At 46.7% G+C, this 19,316-nt stretch overlaps 1 protein-coding gene across 1 annotated transcript in view; it reads left to right on the top strand.

Moving 5' to 3' along the window:
- The window catches only part of Cep152 (centrosomal protein 152), a 70,496-nt gene extending 63,556 nt beyond the window's left edge, over nt 1-6,940 (top strand). Inside the window, exons 25-28 of the mRNA XM_032904119.1 lie at nt 254-357; nt 2,717-2,873; nt 3,083-3,195; nt 5,724-6,940. Coding sequence (XP_032760010.1) covers nt 254-357; nt 2,717-2,873; nt 3,083-3,195; nt 5,724-6,733 — 1,384 coding nt within the window. The 3' untranslated portion in view covers nt 6,734-6,940. The remainder of the gene's footprint in view (nt 1-253; nt 358-2,716; nt 2,874-3,082; nt 3,196-5,723) is intronic.
- Nucleotides 6,941-19,316: the final 12,376 nt, after the last annotated feature.

Below are 19,316 nucleotides of genomic sequence, written 5' to 3'. Positions count from 1 at the left end.
CAGTCCCGTGAGTGCTGGGACTGCAGGTGTGTGTCCCCATACTCAGTGTCTGGGGGTGGAGCCCAGGGCTTCCTGGGTGCTAAGGGAGCTCCTTCCTAACAGCTCCCTCCCTGGCCTTCCTCTGACCTAATGACTGAACGTGGCAGCTCCTTTGTGGGAGGTGCCGGGACAGCTCGGGTGGTCTTATAGAGTGCACATTCCAAGCAAAGCTCTCTGCTCACCGCCTCTGTGGTTCTACGATCTGTGTTTTTAGGTCACTGTCTGCAGGAGCCGCTGAGAGTGCTAGGCTGCTCTGCAGTGGGCAGGCCTTGGAAGAACTCCGCGGGCAGTACATTAAAGCCGTGAAAAAAATTAAACGTGAGTCTCCAGAGGGTTCTCAAGATCCTTGCTGGCATGGGCCTTTTTTTTTTTTTTTTTTTTGCACTGTTGTGAAATGGAAATTTAGGGTTTGCCATTTTAGTGACTTTTCCAAACCTCCTTTTTCTTCAGTCTTAGAAGAGATTGTCAATACCACCTCAAATTACACAAAAAGGGATTAGTTTACCCAGCTGACACAAACAGGTTTGGGTTTTTTTTTAATCATTTATTTTTATTTTATGTATCTCTGTGTGTGTGTGTGTCTGTTGCCTGTGTATTGTTGATTATCAACTTTTTAGTCTTTGTTTAGACATTAGAATCAAGCTATCTTAAAATGTAATATCTTTACAGCATAAGTAACTTGTAGAACATAACACACAAAGATTGAGGTAGGCTAAGAGGCAGGACCTCCTCAGCCTGTGCGAGGGAGGGACAGAGCCGGGAAGGAGAGAGGAGGATCACCTGAGTGAGATCGGCAGTGCGTCCTACTGTAGACTCAGGACTGTGAAGATGAATCCAGCCAGGATCCTTTTTCCTTATTTCAAACAGCTGTGAATTTGCCAGGGCCTTGCGAGTTCTGTCCAACTTGTAAGAGCATCTCCAGGTTGTCTCCAGAGTGAATACTCCTGTGTTCTAACTGCAGAAGTGCATGACTGTTGTTGTAAAATTATAAAAAATAAAAATTCTGTCTTTTATCCCCCACTAGGTCCACACCGCAGTGCCCCAAGATATCTGCTGGATATCTTGCCTGAAACACACATCCCAACAACATGGCGGCCCCGCTGCCGCCACACCCTCTCCCAAACTCAATTCTCCACAAGAAAGACCACACAACACAATAACCTTTGATCCAATTGATAAGATATAATTGCCCATCTAAACATTCAAAGCCTGGTACACATCCATCCCTTAAGAACATTCATAACAACCTGTAAAGGTACAGTGTGGAATCTTAGCGTCAGCCTCCATTTTGTCTCTCTCGGCTCCTCTCTCTCCTCCCCTTCCGTTCCCGTCTCCTCCTCTTCCTTCAAACTTTTCTCCCGCCCATCCTTCCTTCTCATCCAATGACAGGCCTCCTTCTATCTTGTAACCTGCCTCACCTATGACATCATCCCACACATGACATGGGTGTATGTCTCATACAGCAGTCAGGGCTTAGATAGAGAAACACACTTTCCTCCTAAAATTGCTTTCATTTTTAACAAAAGGCAGGAAAGGTCTCAGGTTCTACTTGTTGGGTTTCAGAGTTGCTTTTAGATGTAAAAGGCCAGTGAGATTTGTTTTTCAGTTATCCTTTGTCCCGGCAAAGGGCATAGTTAAACAAATAATTCTTTTGTTGTTTTTTTCTTCTTTGTTAGTTAATTAATTAACTAACAGTTAGTTAATTACCTTTACATCTCAACCACAGTTTCCCCTTCCTTCTCTCCTCCCTCTTTACTCCCTCTTCCCCCAAGTGCCCATTCACTCCTCTGTTTCTCTTCAAGAGGAGTCCTCCCGTGAGGATCAACCAGCCTTGGCATATCAAGTTGCAGTAAAGCCAGGCACATCTCCTACTGAGACTAGACAAGGCAGCCCAGTAGGAGGAAAGGGTCCCAAAGGCAGGCAGAGTCAGACAGGCCTCCTGCTAACAAACTGCTCTTGCAAGCTTCCAGTAAGAAGTGGAAATTACGCTGTCTTCATCCTGACACAATAGCCATGATGTCATGTCTTCCTTACATTTTAGAACGGTAGCTAGAGGTCATGTGGCAACTTTAATTTTTCCCATTTCAAGGAAGGAAAGGTGGACCCTAGTTAGCATCTGCACGTATAACATGGGATTTTCAGATGTTTGCTGTCACTGGCAGTCAGTTCCTGTGTGAGCCAGCATTCCTGCTGTAGCTAAGTGGCAGAGTCTAGATGCAGAATGTAGTTATAGATTTAGTTTTTAAGTTCGCTTCAAGCGGAAGTTGTGTCGATGAAGACGAAGGTACGATTATGAGTTTCTGTGAATTTCAGAAGGGAATATGATTCTTCCCACTCTGCAAAACATCTTCTACATTACCCCGTGAGTTTAGTCCTGTTCCGTAAATGCTACTGAGCATTGGTTAAAGATAGACCGGAGCCTTTCAGGCGCAGGAGACGGGCAAGGTCTTCTTCCTTTCCGCCGTCACCTTTCTGCTCTCTCTTTCTGGGTATTTCTTTTCTCTCCTTGAGTCACGAGGAACAACAGAACACATGCTTCTGCTCACTGTGTTCTTCTACCAAGTCCTTCAGAATGTGACAAGATAGGTTGCGTTCCTGCCCATGTGCAGCCGTCACCACATAAGTCTAGAGCGCTTTTCTTTTGAGTCTACCAAATTGGTTTCTTCACCGCCCACAGGTGACATGCTTCGTTACATTCAGGAGAGCAGGGAAAGGGCCACGGAGATGGTGAAGGCAGAAGTGTTGCGGGAGCGGCAGGACACTGCCCGGAAGATGCACAAGTACTATCTGAGTTGCCTTCAGCAGATCCTGGAGGATAACGGGAAGGAAGAGGGGTGAGTTCAGTGTACACTGCGAGGCCAGACTGCACCCGGACGGTGCGCCGTCATTCCCTCAACCACAGGACTGGTTCTGTGGTCATAGAGAGGCTTAGGCCGGGCTTCCCTCCCTGTTGGCAGAGGCATTAGGAAACAGTCCCAGGGCTGAGGAGTCTCGTGTTTTTCATTTAAACTGTTTTAATTTTATATCCTGGAATTACCCCCAGAGCTGAGAAAAAGATTATGAGTGCTGCTAGCAAGCTCGCTACAATGGTGGGGTTGCTGGGGACAATCGCAGAGTCCGGCTGCAGAGTCAGCTGCGCCCAGGCAGGCCACTCAGGTGAGTTCTCACCCCTCTTTATTTGGCTACCTGATGGTCTCTGTTGAAGGCAGATGTGCAGCCTTACCAGCCAACGCCATTATGTCCATCCCAAGAATGATAGACAGGAGTGATAGACAGGATTATGAATGATGGAGCCCGAGAAAAGGCAAAAATATAACTGGGTTTTGACCAGAAACTGTAGGAAACCCCTGAAACCAAGATGGTAGCATTCGAGGAAATGGGGAAACCTTGCCCTCAACTGTCCCCTAACAGTACAGGTCAGAGCAACAGCAAACCTATTTCACACGCAGGATCATCTGTCCCAGGAGACGCAGTGGCTCGTGGGTGCCTGTGGGTGATGAGCGGGTGGTGCAGAGCTGTGCTGAGCTGGAGGCAGGTGCTGTATCCTCCTCCTCCCTCCTCTCCAGCTCCCTCCCTCCCTCTCCTCCCTCCCCTCCTCTCCAGCCCCCTCCCTCCCTCTCCTCCTCCCCTCCCTCCCCTCCCCTCCCCTCCTCTTCAGCCCCCCCTCCCCTCCCTCTCCTCCCTCCCTCCTCTCCTCCCCTCCCCTCCTCTTCAGCCCCCCCCCTCCCTCTCCTCCCTCCCCTCCCTCTCCTCCCCTCCCCTCCTCTCCTCCCCTCCCCTCCTCTCCTCCCCCTCCCCTCCTCTCCCGCTCCCCTCCCCTCCCTCCCTCCCCTCCCCTCCCCTCCCTCCCCTCCCCTCCTCTCCAGCCCCCTCCCTCCCTCTCCTCCCTCCCCCTCCTCTCCCTCCCCTCCCCTCCCTCTCCCTCCCCCTCCCCTCCTCTCAGCCCCCTCCCTCCCTCTCCTCCCTCTCCTCCTCTCCCTCCCTCCCCTCCCTTCTCTCCCTCTCCCCTCCCCCCCCTCCCCTCCCTCCCTTCTCTCCCTCTCCTCCTCCCCCCCTCCCCTCCCTTCTTCTCCCTCTCCCTCCCTCCCCTCCCTCCCTCCCTTCTCTCCCTCTCCTCCTCTCCCACTCCCTCCCCTCCCTTCTTCTCCCTCTCCTCCTCTCCCCCTCCCTCCCCTCCCTTCTTCCCCCTCCCTCCCCTCCCTTCTCCTCCCTCTCCTCCTCTCCAGTTCCTTCTCCTCCCTTCCCACTCCTGTTTCTCTTTTTCCTTCCCAACCCTGGTGTTGGACTGAGTGGAAACATGGTAGCATTCTGAGTACTTGGATGTCAGGGATTCTGTTAGCCTCTATGCCCAGGGCATCAGCTCTCCGTCTTTCCACTTCCTTGCAACATACCTGTTCCCCTGTACTAGCTCCATAGTCATATACACAGCCAGACACTGCACTGAAGATATCTAAGAGATAAATGTTTAACCAAGAATCGCTAAATATTTAAAGAACATTATCACCATGAAAGAAAGACCAAATAAACACAGAACAAAGCTAACAGATTATGTACCTAATTAAAAGGATACTTAAGCAACAACCTGAAGATGTTCAGAAGTATAGTGAATGTTCTTAGAAATTTGTAAACTTTAGGAACACCAACAAAGAGGTAGAAATGAATATATAACTTCCAAACTATTAGAGGAATCTTTTTAAGAAAAAATATTAGTCTAATAAAATCAAAAAAGAGAAAAAGCTAGAAGACACCAACAGATACCAACAGCAAGCATGGGGTTGGCTTATGGGGTAAGGCTTTTACAAAATAGAGACTTGCTGTTTTTACAAGAGCTCAAACACCCAAGGTGACAGAGAATGACAGTAAACAGATGGAACGGGGCTATTGACTATAAACATAAAGACAGAAGTAGGCCACAGAGACAGATATCGCATGAGCCCATATAACACAGCTTTAAAATCTGAAAAATAAACACTGGTAGAAATATAAGAAGAAAACTGCTGAATTCTTAGTTGGACACACTTAACATGACTATGTGGAGATTCAGCTTTTGACCTTCTGGTTGCCTGGATGCAGGGGTTGTTCAGGCTCCTGAAGCATTTCTCATAGTATCACAGGCGTGACTTGTCTAAGTTTTGGATCGGTGCACTGTAGGTCAAAGGGTGCTGGCATGTAACAAGAAAGCAGCCTTGTTTGGGGAGCAAAGTCATGAAAATCATGTCCCTAGTAGAAGCAGCTTCTGTTTGTCAACTCAGGGTTACTCTGAGACACAAGTCTTCAAACTTGACGCCGTGGCTGTTTTTCTTCTGATCTGGTTCAATGTTCTGGCTTTCACAAAGGGCCGCCTTACCACACTTTGACAGAAACTTCATGCTTGACATCAGACTTGGAGCAATGTTGCACTGCAGTCAGCTCTTGAAGTGTAGAACCCACTGAGAAAGTGGATGGAGTAGCTGAAAAATAGGGCTCTCTTCTCTCCAGTGACTCCTGCTTGTGTCAAGATGACATAACTAACATTTCAGCCACAAACCCCACCATGTCTATGGACATGAGTGAAAGAATGTTTTTACTCGTGCAGCACTGATGCATTTTCTTTTCAATGCACAAAATTATAAATATATTGATCTCTTTAGAGCATTAATTTCCCTTATTCTTGTGCTCCTAATTTTATGTTCCTTTGCACGTAGTAGCACTTCCCCTGGCTTCAGAGATGCTGACGGGCGTTGAAAGATCAGAGAGGAGTGATGTGAGTCAAAGTACTCCACATTACGTGGAAAGCAAACCGAGCAGTGGAGAGACTATCCCCAGGAGTGCGTGTGAGCGGTGGCCTGGGAGGAAGGCTGAGCCCAGTTCACAGAGGCGGTTAGAGGATTGGAAGCACAGAGCAGTGAAACCCGTGACTTCCACAACTTTGCCTTCGGACTGTCAGTGTGGGGATGGGAGCTGCAGATACTCAGACAACTTGGCAAAGGATGTGGCCCCCGAGTTTCTTCCATGCCGGGGCGAAGGAGGCTTTGATTTGCAGGAGAAGAAAGAAGCACTTGGAGCCGGCTCTGAGTCGCTGCTTTACTCAGCAAATACTCACTCCCTCCTTGGTGGTGCCGAAAAGAAACCGTCTCCTAGACTCACCTCAGAGTCCGTGCACACAACCCTGAGAGGTCCCAGGGAAATACCAAAGTCAAAGCCGTTTGTGTGTGGTTCTCTAATAGAAACCGAGAGTGTTGCGTCTGAGAAGAGTCAGGGTGTGGGCTCTCAGGACACTCCAGTGAAGGACGGAGTGGGGCCCAGCGGCTCTCCAGCCTGGCCGCCTGGCAGTACTGTACCCTGTGGCAGTCCTGCTGTGCTGTTTCTCGGTGATAGGTCACAAAGGACTCAGGAGATGCTGGGGGACTCTGTTCAGAGGAAACAGTTCTCAGCACCCACTTGTCTTCCAGATGCCCAGAAAGGTAATACAGTTTGTCGGAGCAGTTACGCTCTAGATCTGCCCAGAGAAACCCTGCGTTCCCAGCAAGGGAGGATGGGTGCAACTCTGGGGCCCTCATCTCCACAGAGCACTGATGTGTTAAAGACAGATTTCAGGAAACCCAGCAGCACAGGACCAGCTTCACTGTGTCAGAAGCCTTTGATAAAGTTAACTGCTCCAGTGACTGGCCAGCAAGATAGTGGCTTTGACAGCCCACTTGTCAATCTAGGCTAATTATGTGCTGTGTTTCAGAATAGTCATTAGTTACTATTTAGATAAGAGACTGGACGGGAATACTTCATGCTAACAAACCATTATGAGGTCTGCCTGCGAGTGTTCGTGTACTTGATAGCCTTGTATCTGAGGACAGTGTTCTTCTCATGAAGTTACTTGAGGCTCTTATGCTGCCGTAATGTTGGAGGCCTGAATGGCGTGCTGTGTGGGCTGCTGTGTGGGCTGCTGTGTGGGCTGCTGCTGTGTCTGGTTGCTCAGCCTCTACTCTTATATTTATGTGCTGACTTATTTTGCAGTGTTAAAATATTTAATAAAATCATGCATAATCTGAAGATTTGTCGTGTCTTATCTTGTAGTTTATAATCTAGAAATAATACGTCATCACCATGTTTGAAATTGACTCAAAAAAAAAATAACTTTGATTGATTACTTGTTTGACCAGCTAGATGCAGTGTTTAAGCTCAGCTCATAAATATCAATATGCTATATATTACTTCTTACTAATTTTCCTTGTGACTTGTTTTTTGATTGATGAGTTGCTTGGAAATGTCACTTTATTTTCAGGAATTTGGGGATCCCCACTCCCCAACAAACACACACATAGTAGTTTTCCATATTTTCCATTGTTCTTTGGAGAACTCTAGCTCTTTTCTACAGATATGTGCCATGGTCTGTGGTGGACTGTCTTTCACCTGACAGGAGTGTATCTTCTGCGTGCATGCATGAGGCTTTGGGTCATTGGCACTGCCATCCTTGCTGTGGCTGAACTCTATGGGCCTTTCTTTCTTTTAGGCAGAGGGACTGGGGGCTGCAGAGAGGGCTCAGTGCTCACGTTCAGTTCCCAGCACCCCATATGAGTGGCGCACAACCTAGGGCAATGCCAGTTCCAGGGACCCAAAGCTACCTTCTGGCCTCTGCACTTATACACACAGACATACAGATATATAAGTAAATGTATATTAAAATTTCCTACTGAGGGGGATGTTCCTTTCTGACTATAGTCATTACATTGTTTTTCTTTCAGTTCTGTTGTTTTTGTTGTTGTTGTTCATGTACTTTGAGATGCTTTGTAAGGAGTCTGTTTTATTTGTTGTGGCTTTTTAATGTATTGACCCTTTGAACTTAATATCAATCTTAAGGTTCACTTTTGTCGTAATGACTGTAGCCACTTCAGCTCTTTTATGATTAGTGTTTGCTGTGTCTTCTGCTCTTTATCCTTTTTTTTTTTCTTTTCATTTTTTAACTTAATGGGGGGCTCTAGAAGCAAGTCACTGGAACTTGCTTTTATTTACCCACACACGTTCCCGTCTTCCTCTCGCTTCCTTTTCTGTTTCTTCCCTCCCTCCCTCCCACTTCCCCTGTCTTTCCTTTGAGCCAGTGTATGTTAACTGTTGGGTGTGGGGCTCACCCTGGAGCATTGTCCTCTTACCAAGTGTTGTACCCTAAACTAACCCCTCCCCTGGCAGCTTTCCAATGCCAAGAGCTCCTTGACCTTATGCTAAGGACTTCCTGCCTTATCCCCACTCCACAATGCTAGGATCACTTTATTTTATTTTATTATTATTATTTTTTTTGGGTCTGGCTTGAACTTGTGCAAGACTTGTACATGCTGTCACAATTCAAAAGTGGCCGGTTATCCAACTCAGAAGTGCTTAGTCCTATAACATTTGAGACACTCTTGAAGCAGTGGGCTTATCCTACCAAATAATAAAATGTGATGTTAAAAAAACTTTTTTGGAAAAAAAACTGTTCTGAAGATTTGGGGGAGTGTTATATGCAGTTATCTTTTGTTTTGCTCTCTCTTCCTGCTCTGATACTATGTTGTGCCGTGAGTCTTGATCTTCATTGTTCATCCTGTTTGTTAATTGTCACTAACCCACGTCTGGGTTTTTACTATCTTGGGTCACTGTTTCCTATTCGCATTGCCCCAAATAATTATCTATGGTGTTTTGCATGTATACATTGTAGCAACCTTGGATTTGTCTTGCTTCGTTGTTTTGCTGTGTGTTTGTGTTTGGCTTCACATCTAGTTGAACCTTTGTCTTTTCCTCCTCTTCCCATGCTCCCGAGAAAGCAAATGAGTCCATCGGGCTTCCCTTACGGGATCAGTTTAAGAATGTCTTTATAGGATGTGTGTGTGTGGGAGCTTTAGTCAGTATTTAAAGTCGATGGCCTAGGAGCCATGAGGTAGCTCGGCAGGGGTATTTTATCACCAAGCCTGACGGACCTGGATTTGATACCCTGAATTCATTTGATAGAAGACACACGGCTCTCACAAGTTGTCCCCTTGCTTCTACACGTGTGTCGTGGTGTGCACATGTGCGTGCTCACACACCCACACACTAAGTAAACAGTTCTTTTGTTGTTTATGGACTAGGATGTGACTAGGAATTTACCAGCCAGCAGGAAAGCCTGTCTCACTGGAGACGCCTTTGTAATTTTGAACTTCAACTTGGTTTCTTTCATCTTAAAAATTTTCAAAGAATTTAGAATTTTCTGGTAATAGAATTTCAAAATCTCTGGATATAATTTGGAATAAAACATTTAAACCCCATGTTGCCTTGCTTACTGGTGCACTGGATCCCACGGAAGAGAAATGAAGTTGGTGCTGCTGTTTGTTCTCTGTCAGTTTTCTCAGAGCAAGGCAGTGCCTGTGTCCCTTTCTCCCTCAGCCCTCTTTGGCCTGAGCTAGTCACAGTGGTCCTCGTTCCTCATGCCTAATTGGTTTAGGGTGGGTCACATCCCTCTTGCAGCCTAGGCATGACTGCAAAGTTGCAAATAAAATGTTCCTTTTAAAAAGCCACCGCCTTCCATACTGAAAAGGCAGGCCTGGCACATGACAGCCAGGCCTCATGCACTTGCTGCAGGCTGCTGCATCTAGCTGTGTCTTCTGCATCTGTTGCACTCCACCTCAAGAGGAAACCAACCAGCGAGGAGGGGCAGACTCTGCCGAATGTCCCCAGACTACCGAGGTGGCACACACCCTTACTGTTGGGAAAACTGGAGCCTTTCTGGGACCTGCAACTGCCTTACCACGACAGTATGTTCACGGGGTTGGAAAGTTCAGTAAGATTCCTTGTGAAGGGCCTGATGATGCTCATATGTAGTAAAGACTCCGCTTGTTTTAGCTCTGAGTGAATAAAGCAGTTCCAGCTGCCAATCTCCCTTCACTCACCCCTTCTGTCCATGTTCTCGGTACTTGGTAAAAATGACACGGGAGTATATCAATTCTAGGTCAAGCAAATGCCCAGAGGCTGGCCTAATATTAACGTCTAGAAGAAAAGGGTTCTTTCCTTCTCGGATTGGTATGTACCTGGCCAGTTGCCAAGAAAAGGTGGCAGCTGAGAGATAAAGGTGTCACCTGCTCGAAGCCAGTTTTCCTCTTCCTGCCGCTTCCTGAATAGGCATAGAGACCAAGTTGACCTTCACATGGCCTTTCCTTGAAGAAGGATTATTTACATTTATTTACCTGTTCCAAAAGCAAGGATGTGCTGGATAAAAGAAAATCATCTCAAAGGCAGCGGGCTTGCCCAGGGTTTCCCTCAGTGAAATGCTGGAGCGTTGTTGGTTTTGAAGAGGTCTGTAAAGACTTCAGAAACAAACACAGGAGTTTGACGCGGTTTGGATATGGACACCATGTGCAGCAAACACTGCCAGAATTGAAGAGGCTTTTGTCCTGAGTCCCACACAGCATGTTACTGTAGCTGGGGGCGAAAAAAAATCCGTGGCCAAACAGCCAGGAATCTGTTAAGCTGAAAAACTTGGAGTCTTTAGCTTCTCATCCCTGGCTCAGCTCAAGATCAGATAGCCTGCTCTTCCCCTGCCCCCGGACCCGAGCTGGCCTCTGCAGAGAAGGACGGCATAAGGTAAGTGCAGGGGGCAGACATCCCAGACAGACTCAGCTTTCAAAACATGCCTCTGATGGCCGTTCACCTCAGCAACTGGCCGAGCAGAGAGCTTGGAAACGGCAGAGACCTTCCCTCAGCACTCACTTCAGCAAGGACAAGTATGTGATTATATAATAAGCTTTGTCTCCTGGCACCCGGAGAGCTGACCTACAATGTCAAATGTGCAACTTATTAAGCAAATTCCACCGAGCCTACAACACACACTCGCTCTCTCAGGACGTTCAGTCTCTTTACCACGAGAGCGCCCTGCCCTCCACGGTTCCCGCTGGCAAACCCACTCTTATCTGGATCCTTGGCCTTGTAGTCACACCAGGTTTCTCTGTGGGTTTTTAAGAATACAAAACAAGTCGATCTGCTTCCCCCCCACACCCACCACTGCCCTTTCCGTCCGTGACTCCAGAGACCACAGATAATTGTTTAGGCCCAGTTTCACAATGCTATTCTGCTGGAGAAAATGTTTCCATAGTCCCCTGCCTCCTCAGGGGCAAGCAGAGCTTCGTTTTCTTCATTAAGATGCATACCCTAACAGATGCCTGGGATCTATTTAAGTGGGCACACAGCTGTGCTCTCTTTCTAGTCTAGAAAAGCCTTGACTCCCCAGCGAGCAGACAGGGTGAGTGGCTGCGTCTGATGTGAGTGGGTGACTCTAAGTTCATTAACTGGCAGAAGTCATTCTTTGCTGAGGACAGACAAAGAACCTCCATGGGGAGAGCTGTGTCACTGTCACCACAGATCGAGCTTTGGAGACACAGATGGCAACACCCACTAACGTGCTCGCCCGACATCCAGCCTGTTGCAAGTGCAGCAGATGTAATAGCATTTGTGATAACTTTGTTTGTGAGCAAGTCCACATGTCGAAAATTAAGGTCAGTCACAGGAGCTGTAAGTAGATAGACATGGAAGGCCCCGTGTGTGCTCCAGTCCCCAGTTGGAGCCCACCCTGGAAGCACAGTTTCTATTCAGCCGTGTACACAGGTGTACATGAAGTGGTTTATTTTGTTTTCTAAGTAGCATGTGATAGTCATTGCTCTGTGCCTTTAAAGTCAGCATATGAGTGACAGGTCACAACTTTTAGTGCTGAAATCCTAAAAGTGTGGCACATGCCTTTAATCCCAGCATTAGAGAGGTGGAGTCAGATGGATCTTTTTGAGTTCAAAGCCAACCTGGTCTACATAGTTTCAGGACAGATGAGGCTGTGTAGAGACTCTGTCTCACAATAAACAAGACAACCCAGAAGCAATGAAAACTAGACTGAGACCAGCTGTTTATCATATATTTATAGTAAAGCTATTTACATATGCACACAAGAAGGCCAAAAAGGTGAGCATAAGTGCTCTTGCTAGACTTCCTGTCCCCTACTGTCACCTCAGGTCTCTCTGCTCTTTCCAGGCCCCCCTTCAACCTCTGGGCTGTTCCTTCTTCCTCTCCCCACCTCTGACTTTATCTCATCTTACCTCTATCCCTTCTCCCAGCCTTGCTGTGAATTCTGACTTCTGCCTGCCCGCCCATCTTTTGTACTAGGAGAGGGTTGTATAAAAGATGGCCAGGGTCAAGAAGGCTGGGTCTGGGGGTACAGGGTGAAGCCCTAGGACCGTCTGTCTTTCTTGCCTGTTCTGGTATAGGTGAAGTGTTTACAGTTGGCATCTAGACGCAGACAGAACCAGTAAGAGATACAGAGCACAGACTGTGGGTGGAGCTGTGACAGGGAATATTAAAGACCCCGATCAGCCTTTGTTGGGGCAGAATGCACAAATGCCTTGGACAGAGGGAAGGGAAGAACACAGCAAGCAGGGAGCCCATGTGTCCAGCCAAAGTTAACGTCCACAAGCAGCATCTGTTTGTAAGGGAAGCAATGCTCACGTGAGATAATCCTCTAAACTGGGTTCATTTGACGCAGGACTTTTTTCACATCTGTAAAGCCCTTTGCACAGTACCTGGATTTGGGTATCAGAAGCATGTGAGTACAGTATGGCTGCTGTTTCCCTTCCAGCCAAATCTTGCAAGAGCAAGTGTCTTGATCCTTTCTTAATGGTAAACATATTAGAAGGGAATCCTGAGGACCTATAGTTCATCCCTACAAATTGAGACTCTGTAAGTTACCCACATGACGGGCAGCTGTAAGTTTAATGGAGTGTGACCACAGTCTTGGCTCTAATACCTAATTGACAGAAGAGGATCTAGAGGTTCAGTCGCTGTGCTTTTTCCTCAGCTGATGCTTCAGGGTGGAGCCAGCTCACAGCTCAGACTTTAAGGATACTGCTCTGAGAGAAGACAGGATTGAGAGGACAGAGCGAGGGAGGAGTATACGCATGGGGAAATATACATTATATGGGAGGGGAGCAGGCAGAGGGAGGGAGGTGGCAAAGAACCTGATATCCTACCCCTTTCTCATGTGTGACTGAAGACTGCATTACTCTATTTTTTAGTCACCATTAGAAGCAACTAACTGAACAAACCCTTGGGTACCTGATTCAGAAGTTAATAGTGTCTCAGCTTTACCATTCTATAACTGTCAGGAAGCTAAGCAAACCTAGGCGTCAGGGACCCCACCCCTCCCTATGCATGCTTGGATTCTCTTAATCCCTGACTCTCTGAGCTACTTCTCCAGTACAACCCCAATGGGATGGCCTTCTTACCCTACTTACTGTTCTTTCCCTGCAATTAGCTTCTAAGAACAAGCGTCCAGGGTACAGGTTCTCAACCTGTAGGTCTTGACCCCTTAGGAAATTACTGAATGACCCTTTCACAGGGTTTGTCTCAGACCATCAGAAAACAGATATTTACATTAGAATTCATAAATAGCAAAAGCACAGTTATGAAGTAGCAATGAAACAATTTAATGGTTGTGGGCCACCATAGCAATGAGGAACTGTATCAGAGTCACAGGAAGGAAGGTTGAGAACCACTGCTAGAGGCAAGGAACTTAGAACCCAAGCAGAGTTCTGAGATCCCTGAAGATAGGGACCGTGACACTGTGTCTGCCTTCCATAAGGATTCATTCTCAAGATCAGACTCTGAGAATGGTTTTTGTCACCATGAAATAATAGAACTGGTGCTTGCATGCACATGTGTCTGGGGAACCGTTCTTGCCTGAGGAAAGTGTGTCCTCAAAGAGCATGGGGCAGACGTTCATGTGGAAATGGGGGATCCCTTTGCGCTTTGAAGCAGTTAAGTGTGGTTGGTTGGGAGCAACAGACAGGCAACACCTGCAAGTCTAATCCACAAAGGATTCCAATTGGAGCTGTATTATGTTCTCATTTAATGCTTTACCCCCTCTGGTGGTCCCATAGAGCACGTGATAACCTGGGTATAGGCTGACAGATTTTAAAGGAACAATTTTTAAATGTGCTTAAAGCTTGCTCATGTATTGTAGAACATCTGTTCAAGTCTTTAAAATGTCAGTTAAAAACTGAAGATCATCATTAGTTCATCCATCCCCACCCCTACCCCTGCACTCAGGTAAATGATAAGACAAGAAGGGAAACAACTCGCCCAGGACAAAGTACTCTTCTCACAGCTGACTGCAGTATTTACCTACAAGTGCGTGTTGCCCGGAGAACGTATCCACTCGGATGCTCACCAACTCACCCAGGGGAGGCATGAGGAAACTGGAAGTCAAGTTTAGTAAGTATATCTAGTCTTGCTATTCTGGGGGCGGGGGGGGGAGGAGCCTTGCCCCAGGAAGGAGAGGGTAAGAAATCTCAAGAACCCTTAGAGATGAGTATCCTGACCAGGAGGGCCCTGCATTTTGCCCCTTTGCTTCTGCTGACTGCAATATTTGCTCAGCGGTGGCTCCTGCTGCTCCTGTTCCGTAGTATAAAGCTGCGCTGTGGGATTCTTAGGGCACATTCCACATGGCTTAGTTAAGGGCGAAGTAACAGTTGGAGGTTCTGGGGGATGTAACAGAACCCAACCCAGCCCGGAACTGCTCTTGCCCATTCTCTCCATCTGTGATCCAGCATCACCCAGCACAGGAGAAGCAAAGCAGCAAACACAGACGATCATGTTGCTGACACTATCAGATAAAAAACAATTCAAGGTAGCTTATTATAACTGTACAGAATGATGTAAAGGAAAATATGCTTATAATAAATGAAAAGATAGGACATTTCAGTAAGAAAATAAACCTTGAAAAAAAAAAGCCAAACCCCAAAACTTTGTGCTAAAGATTAAATTATCTGCAATATAAAATTTACCTGATGGGCTTAGCAGCAGCAGGAAATGATGGAAAAGTCACTCAGCACAGTGATTAGAGACTGAGAAGAAATAAAACCTTGGATGTATAGTAATATGTAAAAGGCTTAATGTATCAATGATAAGTTCAGAGGAGAAGGGAGTAGAACATTTTAAGTAATGCTAGCCAAAACCCAAATTTTTGTGTAAATTATGTTTATAGTTTTTAAAAGCTCATAGCACAGTGAGATTTCTGAAAACAAAATAAGTGGGCACTCCTGGAAATACCCAGAGAAAAACAATCATTTTTTCTTCAGAAATAATGATATGGATAGTAAATTAAATCTCATCAGAAATAATGGGACCAGAGGCAGTTGTGCTGGCTAATTTTATGTTGGCTTGACACTGGTTAGAGCCTATCAGAGAAAGATACCTCAATTATGAAAATGCCACTATAAGATGCGGCTATAGGCAAGCCTGCAGGGCATTTTAATTAGTGATTGATGCAAGAGGGCCCAACCCATTGTGGGTAGTGACACCCTGGGCTGACAGTCCTAAATTCTGTTAAGTAAGCAGGTTGAGCAAGCCATGAGGAGCAAGCCAGTAAGCAGTCCCCCTCCATGGCCTCTGCATCAGCTCCTGCCTCCAGGTCCCTGCCCTGTTTTATAGTTCCTGGCCTGACTTCCTTCAGGGATGAACAGTAATGTGCAAACTTAAGCCAAATAAACCCTTTCCTCCCTAAGTGGCTTTTGATTATGGTGTTTCATCAGAGCCATAGTAACCCTGAATAAGACAATACTAACATATATGTATATATATATATATTTCTAAAACATGTATATAAATATGTGTGTATGTACATGTTGGGATGAGACTCAAAACTAAACATGAAATGTGCTTAATGTTAGTATTGTCTAATTTTGGAAACATATAAATATATATTCAAATATGTAATATTTATATAATAAATAGAAATAATAAATAAATTTTCCAAAACTGAAATGTTTCTCACACTGGACACTCAGTTTATAAAATGTATAAAATAGAAAGAAAGTTTGATTCAAATAAACTGCTTGTGACTCTAAGCTTGAGCATATTTCACAGTTGATCTTTATATTTGTGTCCAAGAAGAAGTAACTTTGGTCATGGCATTTCATCATAGCATGAAAATCCTAAGGCAACAGTAATCTAACACTGTGTGTATATGTGTGCATGTGTATGGATGCTTACATAGTTGGTGCATGTGTGAGCACATGCCTGTGGAGGTCAGAGGGGCTAGACTGGCTGTCCAGACAGCCCCAGGGACCCTCCTGTCTCGCGTGCCCAGTGCTGTGAGTACAAGTGCGTGATGCCACGCTTAGCTTTTTGATGTGGGTTCAAATTCCAGTCTTCATCTTGGCACTGCAAGCCCTTTACCATCTCCTCAGCCCTGACAACACCTTTAAAGAACTTCACAAGAAAAATACCTGTCAGGTTTATATAACGTATCTACAGAAACATTTAAAAAAGGAGAGAAGTCCAGTAGGGTAGATCACACCTATAACCGGAGGCAGAAGAATTTCTTTGAGTTTGAGGGCAGCCTAGTGTACAGTGAATCCCAGGCCATCCTGAACTACAGTGAGGTCCTGTTTCAAAAACAAATGAGAGAGGCTATTGAGAAGGGGAAAAGAGAGAGAGGGGAGGAGAGGGGGGAGGAGGAGGGGAGGGGAGGAGAGGGAGGGGAGGAGAGGGGAGGAGGAGAGGGGAGGAGAGGGGGGGTGGAGGGAGGAGAGGGGATGGAAGAGAGGGGAGGGAGGAGAGGGGATGGAAGAGGGGGAGGGAGGAGAGGGGGGAGGAGAGGGAGGGAGGAGAGGGGAGGGAGGAGAGGGGGAGGAGGGGGAGGAGGAGAGAGGGGAGGAGAGGGATGGAAGAGAGGGGAGGGAGGAGAGGGGATGGAAGAGAGGGGAGGGAGGGAGAGGGGGGAGGAGAGGGGGTGGAGGGAGGAGGGGGATGGAAGAGAGGGGAAGGAGGAGGGGGAGGGAGGAGAGGGGGGAGGAGAGGGAGGGAAGAGGGGGGGGAGGAGGAGAGGGGATGGAAGAGAGGGGGGAGGAGAGAGGGGAGGAGAGAGGAGGGTGGAGGGAGGAGAGGGGATGGAAGAGAGGGGGGGAGGAGAGGGGGAGGAGAGAGGAGGGTGGAGGGAGGAGAGGGGATGGAAGAGAGGGGAAGGAGGAGAGGGGAGGGAGGAGAGGGGGAGGAGGGGGAGGGAAGAGGGTGGAGGAGAGAGGAGGGAGGAGAGAGGGGAGGAGAGAGGGGAGGGAGGAGGGGGAGGGAGGAGAGAGGGGGAGGAGAGAGGAGGGTGGAGGGAGGAGAGGGGAGGAGGAGAGGGGGAGGAGAGGGGAGGAGGAGAGGGGAGGAGGAGAGAGGGGGAGGAGAGGGGAGGGTGGAGGGAGGAGAGGGGATGGAAGAGAGGGGAGGGAAGAGAGGGGAGGAGGAGAGAGGGGGAGGAGAGAGGAGGGTGGAGAGAGGGGGAGGAGAGAGAGGGAGGGAGGAGAGGGAGGACATGGAAGAGAGGGAGAGGGGGAGGGGGAGGGAGGGGAAAGGGGGGAGAGGGGGAGAGAGAGGGAGAGAGGGAGAGGGAGAGAGAAGAGAAGGAAGAAAGGGAAGATGAAGGGAAGGAAAGAGGGGGGCAGACGAGGACCTCAAATCCAATCAGGAAAGTTATCCCTGTAGCAGACCTGCCCTTAATGCCGTAGGCATCTTGCCTGGCCAATTAATATTGTTGCACACAGAGTCCACACTGAGGAAGGCTGACAGGTCTCTCTTAATAGTCTGCTGAGAAGTTTTTAGCACTGGGGGCTAGACGGCAGGGAGGAAGCTTGGAGCCTCATTTCTGCTGTATTTTTTGGTGTCCCACAATTAGATGTGTGCATGTGTGTGCACTCATCTGCATGTTCTTAGCAGTAGCATTGTCTCATCTAGTTCTGATGGTAACTACCAGCAGTGGACATTGTCAGTAGTGCTTTGGGAGGTGGTCCACCCTTGTCACTGAGCTTTTAATTTAGCAGCCTACAGCTTTTGGCAGCCACTTTATCCACTCATATAGGGTATTTTTCTTTAATTTTATGATTTGCCTAGCTTGCCAAGAAGCTGATTTCCTCTTTATTGCTTTTTCTTGCGTGGTTATTTTTGGTTGGAACCCCCTCCCACCCATCTCCCTACCTGACTCATACACCTTTTCGTTCCCTGTGGTCCACCTTTGACTTTTATATTCCATGCATTCTATTATTCTTCCCATCTCTTAAAGAACGTTTTCCTTTTTCATGGGATTTCTCTAGCTTTCCAGGATCTCTCTACACATACTTATTCCCATATAAATGTACATTTATAAAAGGTGGAATATATAGGCTCTGCCCTGAGAGAACATGCTGGCTCTGAGCTGAGTGACCCCACCTGATAATATTTCCAGTTCCATCCATTTTCCTATTTTTCATTTCAGTTTTCTTTATGGCTGAATAAAATTCCATTGTGTACATGTATATGTCTATATCCATTATGTATATGTATATGTCTATATCCATTATGTACATGTATACGTCTGTATCCATTGTGTATATGTATATGTGTATATATATGTATCCATTATATATGTATATATGTATATATATCCATTATGTATATGTGTATATGTATATTTGTATCTATTATGTATATGTATACATCTGTATCCATTATGTACATGTATACATATGTATCCATTATGTATATGTACCACATTTTCCCTATCCTTTCATCTGTCAATGGCCATCCAGGCTGGTTCCATTTCTTTGTTACTATGGCGATGGCAGCAGTAAATGGAGATGAGCAAGTGTCCTATGTAAGATGGAGAGACCTTGGCCACTGTGGCGCTCACAGGCACATCTTGAATCCTTTGAGTGGTACAGCTGGGCTGTAGATGAAAGTTCTCTTTTTAGAGTTTTATGTTTTTGGTTTTGTCTTTTAAAAGATGCATCCATGCTAATTTCCATCAGTTGTCCCCCATGTACAATCCCACCAAAGTGAAGATGATGATTCTTGTCTCATTATTTCAGCCACTCTAAGTGGGGTGAGATGGACTCCCAAAATGGTTTTAATTTGCATTTCTCTGATGGATAAGGATGTTGAGTGCTTTTGTTTTGTTGAGACAGAGTCTTTCGATGTAGCCCAGACTGGCCTGGGACTCCCAGAGACCTTCCCCCTCTTCATAAGCACTAGAACTAAAGGCATGACCAGATATTGAATACTTAAAATATTGGCTATTCATTGGCATTTCTTTCACTAAGGATTCCCTATTTAGTTCTTATCTCATTGTTTGATTGGATCACTTGTTTTCTTATTGTTTAGGTGCCCCCCCACCCAGTTCCTCATACATCCTGTATGCTAATCCTCTCAGACGTAGGCATCAAAGGAGGGCCACTGCTCCTCAGGCTGTCTCTTCACTCACCAGCTCCCCCTGCTGTCAGAGCCTTTAAATCACATGTGGTACC

Source organism: Rattus rattus, chromosome 5 (genome assembly GCF_011064425.1).
Source record: "Rattus rattus isolate New Zealand chromosome 5, Rrattus_CSIRO_v1, whole genome shotgun sequence".
Lineage (NCBI taxonomy): Eukaryota > Metazoa > Chordata > Mammalia > Rodentia > Muridae > Rattus > Rattus rattus.
This window is presented reverse-complemented; position numbering and strand designations above follow the sequence as displayed.